Source organism: Physella acuta, unplaced genomic scaffold (genome assembly GCF_028476545.2).
Source record: "Physella acuta isolate Inbredline_101_S28 unplaced genomic scaffold, ASM2847654v3 ptg000388l, whole genome shotgun sequence".
NCBI classification, from domain to species: domain Eukaryota; kingdom Metazoa; phylum Mollusca; class Gastropoda; family Physidae; genus Physella; species Physella acuta.
The window spans coordinates 73,866-82,241 of NW_026731907.1; the positions used below are offsets into that span (position 1 = coordinate 73,866).

Below are 8,376 nucleotides of genomic sequence, written 5' to 3' on the forward strand. Positions count from 1 at the left end.
TACCAGATCAACTCTTGTTTTTCCTATTTTTCGTTCTTAATTTTAATGTAGGAAGGGATCCAATTGTCATTCTGCTTTTCTTTTTGGATTTGCTTCCCTTTGTCCAACCAAGAGTTGTCTTTCCTAGAAGAGTGGCCGTCCCCATCTAACGAGTCTCATCTGCCCGAGGTTTCGAACTCGTGAATTTTTGATTTAGCAAACGTGAGCTTTACTGACTCGACCATGCCGACCCATTCTAATTGTTTTAAAATATAGCATTGTAGGAGAATGTAACATGACACTTTTGTCTTGGTATGAGTCAGGGGCGGAACTACAGTGCCGCCAGACCCCGCAATGCGGGGGGGCCCACGCCGTTTAGGGGGCCCACAGCCGCCCATAATCATTTTTTTATAGTTAAAATTAATTTTCTTTTTTGACCTGATGGTTGTTTTGAAAAAAGAATACTGTAGCTGCGGTTGGAGTATATTTATTCTATAGACACCATCCCACGCTCTTGTATATTCTTTTTCCTACAATCAAACACACGCTGTTGTCGGCAAATTCTTTTGAAAAAACATCAATTGCGCGAGAGGCCGCTAGATATTAAGACGGCTTTTTGAGACCATCCCAAATTTGGTACTGATGGCTAAAAGCACATCAGTGCTTTGTTGTCCCTTTTAAGTTCCTTTCTGAGGCCTCCCCTCCCGCTCTTAGCCTTACAAGAAGCGAATAGATATCGCCTCAACAACTAAGCTGGCTCGTATCGGTGGTAGTGTAGACAAGCTAACGCTCCAACAACTAATATCCAAGAAATAAAGTGCCGACATTGTTTACGTTTAATAACCACTGTTCTAGAAAACAAGGCAAACGTCTCAAATAAATACACGAATGATAGCGTGTTATATATATATATATATATATATATATATATATATATATATATATATATATATATATATATATATATATATATATATATATATATATATATATATATATATATATATTAGTTTCGTCACTGGAACCTTGTAAATAACAAACAGATAACAGATCTAATACAGCAGTGATGTTATATAGTAGCTAAGACATGCTGTTGTGTAAAAAAATATTTAAAAAATATATACACATTAGCTGTAGTGTGAAAGATAGGCAAACGCTCAAACCACTTCCATAAATTATTTCCCTTTTTCAAATAGTCAAATAGGGTTGCTCAAAAGCTCTTTTTAATAGATTTGTAATAATCAAATTAAACAGCAATTACTGGTCTTAATTATTATTTAAAAAAAAATAAGTACTAAAGAATAGTATAGTATAAAAATGAAACGTAGATAAAATTAATAATATTAATACAAAAAACATAAAAATAAACATAACACGAGACACCATTACTTATACAAAGCTTCATGATTGATATACTTTTGACCGACTTAATGATTAGAAGTATTAAACATAAATGAAAACAGATTTTCAAAACAGACCAATGCACTCATATGTATGTATGTATATAAATATAAATATAAATATATATATATATATATATATATATATATATATATATATATATATATATATATATATATATATATATATATATATATATATATATATATATATATACATATATGGGGGGCCCAAAAAAATTTTTTGCGGGGTGGCCCATTTTTTCTAGTTCCGCCACTGGTATGAGTTCGTGCGTCAGTTTGTGTGTGTTTGTGTGCTGTGTGGTAGATGCCTGGTAAGCACCGCTTTGATTCAATGAGCAACAATAGAAAGGTTAAATTGGTTTTTTTTTTAAAATTCAAACACACCCTCGCTACAAATCAAAACCAATGCGCTGATCCTTATATATGGAGCTATGCTGATTACAGTCAGACACATCAAAACAAGCATTTTTCCCTTTCGAACATCTATGTCTATAGCAGTCCTCCCACAGTTTTTAGCGCAATTTCCATACTGGGGGATTGCGATTATTAACTCGTCATTTCTGGATGGATGTGTGTCCGCAGCTTTAAGTCGTATCTCCTCCTCAACGAAGCAATATCGAGGACTAGTTCTGTTATGCAAGTTCCGAGGATGAACATAGGCCAAAAAATTCCCCGGAATTTCTTCCTGGATTTCCCGGAAAAGCCAAAAAAACCTCGAAAAAATGCAGTTTTTGGCCCATATCTCAGCAACCAGACCACTTAGCGACTTGAAACATTTACCAATCGATTCCTGTTATAATTTAGAACAATATTGCCGAAGAAAGTTTTCAAAAAATATCCTTTCGTTCGGTCACAAAAAATTAATTAAGAATTTTTAAACTGAGCATCGTGTAGGCCTAGGATGATATTTTTAATTTAAACTGAGCAAAGCGCTGAGGTTCGAAAGGATTTTACCATAGCGAATGAGCGGAGGTTCGAAAGGATTTTTACGTAGGTCTGTTAATTCTAAAAAATTAATTAAGGAAATTGCGCTTAAATTGTCACTAGACTTTTTAATTAACTTGTTTTTTTTTTAAATTTATTTGTTTTAAACATTTAAAATAGTAATATTCTATAGCAATTATTTTTTTTTCAGCATATTTAAGTTTATTCAATCATTTTCTTCTGTACATAACAGTTTAATTCATCAATAATTGAATCTTCATACAGTTACAACTAAATTAATAAGCAATCAAATATTGTTACAATAATTATAACACAGCATTTAGTCATGAATTTTGTTGCAGAATCAGTAAATTGATAGATTTTTTTTTCATACAGTTAATAGTGAATAATTATCACTTATGCTAATACTATATTATTCATTAGTTTGTTACATAACAATTGTCGAGAGTAGAATTAAATTGAATTACTCTTGTTGGGGCAATAGCTGACTTAAGAATATTTTTGTATAGTATTCAAAGCCCAGATAGCTTCTCTTGCTCCAAACATTTGGCTATTGTGTTCAGTTGAATATTGCTGGTTCCTTCATAGGTTGTGCCAATTTTACAGTCTCTAAAGTATTTCTCAACTGGATAATCTTTTGTAAAGCCAACTCCTCCCATCCATTCTATACTTTTAGATGTAGTCAATGTGGCTAATATTTAGCCATGGCTGCTTCTTTAACAACTGACAAACCCATTTGATGTCGTCTGGCAGCATTGCACATCATGACCTTACCAATCTCTATTTGGGTTGCAACCTGAGCAACTTGGTGTTGAATGCCTTGAAAATCATAAATGCGTTTTCCAAACTGTTTTCTCTCCATTGTATAATTGACAGCATGGTGAAAACATCCTTGTGCCAACCCCAACATCTGAGCTGCTATGCTTATTCTACCACTGTTTAACATTTTTATGGCATATTTGTAGCCTTTGCCAAATTCGCCAAGTATATTGCTTGAAGGGACCTTGACATTATCAAGTATCACTGAACAGGTGCTAGATGCGCGTAGGCCAAGTCTGTTCTCTTTCTTCCCCACATGTAGACCTTCAGTGTCTCTATCAACAATGAAGCAAGTTATGCCTTTGTAGCCATTTTTTGGATCTGCATTAGCCATGACAAGAAACACTCCAGCCTGTTCTGCATTGGTTATCCACACTTTTGTCCCATTTAGGATAAAATTGTCCCCATCTTTTACTGCTGTTGTCTTGAGTGCAAAGGCATCAAACCCTGATTCAGCTTCTGATAAACAAAAACTGCCCAGCGTATCCTTGGCCAGTCGGGGAAGGTATTTTTTCTTTTGCTCCTCTGTACCAAGTTTAACAAAAAGCATATTGACTAAAGCTTTTTGGACATCACATAGCACGCTGACAGAAGGATCTACTTTGGCGAGCTCTTCAATGAATATGGTTGCAGCGAAGAAAGTTGAATTCGTGCCTCCATACTCTGGAATTCCCATTCCCATTAACCCATTTTCGAACTATGCTTGAATAATCTCTGGTTTCATTTTGCTATTTTCATCCATTTCAGAAACATGTTTTTGAATTTTCTGGATAGCTAACTGGGCAACTGAATCTTTCATCATCTGTTCCTCTGGAGAAAGTAAGTCTGCAGGGAGTTGATGCCCTGAAGCAACAGCCCTTCGTAATGGGCTGATAGAATGTGTAAAACATCTTGTGCTAGATCTGAGAGAGCTTGGTATAGTCTTGATATGTGCTAAAAGCTTAATTCCAGGTTGAAGTTCTTTAAACAAGGACTGACAAATCGTGGACATTGTTGCGTTTCTTTCTGCTACAGAGACAGAGCTGTGGCCAATTTCTGAACACAATCACACCTCAAGCTAGATCTACTACCTCCCCTACACAAAAAAATTGCAGTTTTTCTCCATAAAATATGTCCTGAGCTTGGTCAACATTTAGTGAGATGTGTGACGATTTGAAGCTTGGGCTAAAATTTATTCTATAGCAAATTTTTTTTTTTTTTTTTATTTTTTTTTTTCAAAAAACTTGAGGTCAATACAATGTCTTTTTATTAAAAATCGTGTCAAATTTGAATCTTATAACAATTCTTGATGCATGTTTGACAGTTATTAGAAGTTAACATTATTTGCATGTATATTCTAGTTAATTGCAATTTTGATAAAATAGATTACAACTGTTGAACGACTATTTCATAATTTTTTAAAACATAAACATATCCAGCAGTAATTTTTATACATTTTACAGTAATAACACTATTTACTATTCAATTATGTATAAAATAACATCTTCACTATTTAAAGTATTAACAATCACTTCCTACTTGCATACAATGACTTCCAAGATATTAGCCAAAAATTTCTTGAGTTAACTCCTGGCTATTTTGATGTCGCTCCTGTAAAATATCAGCGATATCTGCCTTACCTATTTCTCTTAATGCTCTCTCTAGCTCTTTCACCCTCTGATTTGTCTTCGTGCATTTTGTCAGCTCCTTCCATAAAAACAGACATTTCTGCGTCACATCCATTTTATTCTGTTCTGAGCCTTCGTTGGTGAGTGGTGTATCTGTAATGTCTGCGATGCACTTGATGATTGTAGTTGTTGGAATGTATATAAGGTACATGGCAAATTCCACTCCTTTTAAGCTTTCTTTACCAACCCTTCTTGCCAACATAGCTAAGCTGGAATGTGACAGCACTTCTGGCTCCTTGCGTTGTTGTGTGGCTGTTGTCATCGTTATGAAATGATAATTCTGTTTTTTTAATATTGAATTTACAGTTCAATGTAAATATTAAATAAATTAGTAAATAGGAAGTTTGTTTATTTTCATCTATAGCAGGGGTCTCCAAACTTTCCAGTCCGAGGGCCACATTAACTATCAAATTTTATTTTGGGGGCCAGTTTCTTCCAGGCATGTCTGATTTTTCTGGGCAAAGTTCCTCAGCCATCACCAACAAACGTTTATTTCCGTGGACAAAATGATCTCCGCGGGCCGGATGAGAGGACCTCGCGGGCCGCATCCGGCCCGCGGGCCGTAGTTTGGAGACCCCTGATCTATAGCAAAGTAAGCAGAAAATGCTCCGCTTCTACGTAGTGAAGAACGTAGTGAAGAAGAATTGATTAAAATTGAATTGTCTCAACTAAATAATGCAAGCATGTAACAGCATTAACGGTTTTTCAGTTTAAACTAGAGTAAGAGAAATAAATCTAAAAATTCAAAAAAATTAAGTTTATGAAACATTAGTAACGCCACTTTTAAACAAACTTATATAATGATATAAAAGAACATTAATGTTTATTTTTATTCGATTATTTTCAACTTTTTATTTTCATATTACTTTTCATCAACAATCTTTGCAGGTTGTCTCCCTTACATAGTTTTATTTTTCACACTCTCTTAGACTGAGTATATTTTTATTGTTATCGTTAAAAAAAATGAATTTAAGCTGTTTTCGCCTCTTTACACCTCCCTACTGTTTCATACAAGGAATAAAAAGAATGTATTGTAAACATACAAAAATATCTATATCGACATGTTGACAAAAAATGTTCATCTTCTGACCAGACAATCCGATGGCGCAGATGAGATAGAGCTCATGTATTTCTTCCAGACTTTTTTCTCCGGGGGGGGGGGGGGGGGGTGACCTCAGCACAAAGGGGTCGTAAATAAATGACGTCACACTCGTAGGGGAGAGGGGTCCGTAATTTTGAGACGGTGTGTGATGAGAGGGAGGGGGGGATGGGGGGGGTCAGATAGTGTGACGTTACACGTTTGCATTTATCAAATAAAAGCAATGTTCAAAGACGAATTTTAGCCGTTATTTTGCGTTTTAGAAAACTGTTTTAATAAATTGTAATATAGATTAGATGCAAATGCACTACATTGAAAGAGTTCAGTCAAGATTTTGGAAAAATATCAATGTTTTAAGAAAAAACCAATCTCAATTTTGAGGGTGGGGGTGGGGGGGGGGGGGGGGGACTGGCTTTTTGTGACGATGTGTGACGGAGGGGAGTAGGGAGGTGAAAAAAATTGTCCAAAAAAGCTTGACGTCATTTATGGATGACCCCACATATGCCCAGTTGTAACTTTTCCAAATTAAGTCATATATACCTACCAGAGGTGGATATGCTTTGTGCTTGTAATCAAGTATTGATCCACTTAACATAAAAAAAATCAATTTGAATCATTTTAAAAACATAATTTTTAATCATTTTAAATTTTTAAAAATTTTAAACCTTTAAAACAAACACTATTCAAAGAAAATACTTTTATTGCGAGTAGTAAATTTGCAGCATAAGCTATTCTTGATGCTACTTAATTTATCATCATCTTTTCCTGCTTGAGCCCAAAACACATAGAGTAGGGCGTAGCCAGGAATTGGTCATGGGAGGGGTTCAAACATTTTTCTATATGTATACAATCATATATATATATATATATATATATATATATATATATATATATATATATATATATGGGTCTATGTGAGGGGTTATAACCCCCCCCCCCACCCCCCTCCCTTGCCTACGCCACTGCTAAGGACATTACTTTTGAGAAGTCTGCGTTTTGTCTTGGAGAAAATTTTTTGCTATCGCTGTTTTTTGCATGGTTGCAAAGGCTTGCTTAAACAAGTCACTACATTGCATGTGGTCAAGTCTGTATAGCTCTTGGTTGCTAAACCGAAACGTCTCGAGTTCGAACTCTCGGGCAGATGAGGCTAGACAGCTGGGGACAGCAACTCATCAAGGAGAGACAACTCCAAAATCAAACAACTGCTGCCTTGGTTGGACAAAGGCTATGGAAGCTAACCCAAAAAGAAAAACAGTCTGAAATCAGCATCAACATCCCATATAGCAAGTCGACACGATACTTAATTGTGTTGGAGGGAATCTCTTCCAACACTAAAATTTAAAAAAAAACGCAGAAGAAGAAGAACTGCTTGTCTGTATCACCAAAATGTATTCAAAACGTATTTTTTCTTGACTTGAATGACCTCGTTCGGGACTCCGATGCCAATGTCGTGGATAGGGGTTCGAGACCAAACGAGACCAAGTAGAAGTTGAGTACCCTCTTGCTACACACAAAAGACAGGAAGATGAACACACCCTGTAGGCCATTGAGGACTATGGAGACAAACCTGCAAAGGAGTTAAGCATCATTCTACATAGTTGTTTGATTGTATTTTCTTTAGATCTTTATGTTGTATTTCAATGTCTTATGAAATACGACAATACCTGTCGAAATTTTGGTCTATATAGAAATATTGTATCTTTTCCATGTATGGTATAGATTCGCAATCAAAAACACTGTTAAAATCATCAGACTTACAAGCATAAAATTCTTAAGGTAATTCTGATTTTCGTGCATCACAAACTATAAATTCTCTAAACTGGCTAAAATCATTGCTTTATTCTGTTGGTAATAAAAAATGTACAGGAATAATGCGCGTAAGTAACTCCAAATTGTTCTTTAAAAATCAAACAGAAATACACCTCTAATCTATATCATACATGTAATCCTAAAAAATAAAACAACTAAAATCAAGACTAATTAAAAGCATAAGCCTATCACAACTGTAAACACAAAAGCTCCTCCAAAAGTCTAACTATAATCAAAATAACGAACTACAATGTCCCAAAACGTTCAAACCCAATCACACTCAATAAAATTGAGATTTCCGGGGGACGGGGACGGGGGGGAAGGGATCACGGGAGAAGGGGAGGCAGACTAAATTTGCATGCGGACACTCGTAAAAGTGTATATTCTCTATAAAAAATTCCATTTCGTCCCGGAGTTAGGCGGTACATTTTCTTCGGGCCCTCCCCCCCCCCAACCAATAGATGCCTGAAAGAAACCCTGACCTCAACTCATCGATATCGAACACCTCAGCAATGACGGCGAGGACCCAGAACCCGCCAGTCAGGGACGATAACTTGACGTAGACGTACAGGTTCCTGTGCTCGTCTAGACCAGGCGTAGGCTGGGGTTGGTCGACGTGGTGGATCTTCACCAC

At 35.8% G+C, this 8,376-nt stretch overlaps 2 protein-coding genes across 2 annotated transcripts; both read right to left on the reverse strand.

Moving 5' to 3' along the window:
• Nucleotides 1-2,540: 2,540 nt before the first annotated feature.
• Nucleotides 2,541-4,208, reverse strand: LOC131942102 (short/branched chain specific acyl-CoA dehydrogenase, mitochondrial-like). Its single transcript, XM_059301824.1, is given in 2 exon segments — nucleotides 2,541-3,042; nucleotides 3,045-4,208. Coding segments are annotated over 2 exon segments (987 nt in total). The 5' UTR covers nucleotides 3,850-4,208; the 3' UTR covers nucleotides 2,541-2,860.
• Nucleotides 4,209-4,449: 241 nt separating this feature from the next.
• On the reverse strand, nucleotides 4,450-5,146 carry LOC131942117 (uncharacterized). Its single transcript, XM_059301844.1, has one exon. It carries the CDS (start codon nucleotides 5,094-5,096, stop codon nucleotides 4,710-4,712), a length of 387 nt encoding a protein of 128 aa, XP_059157827.1. The 5' UTR covers nucleotides 5,097-5,146; the 3' UTR covers nucleotides 4,450-4,709.
• Nucleotides 5,147-8,376: the final 3,230 nt, after the last annotated feature.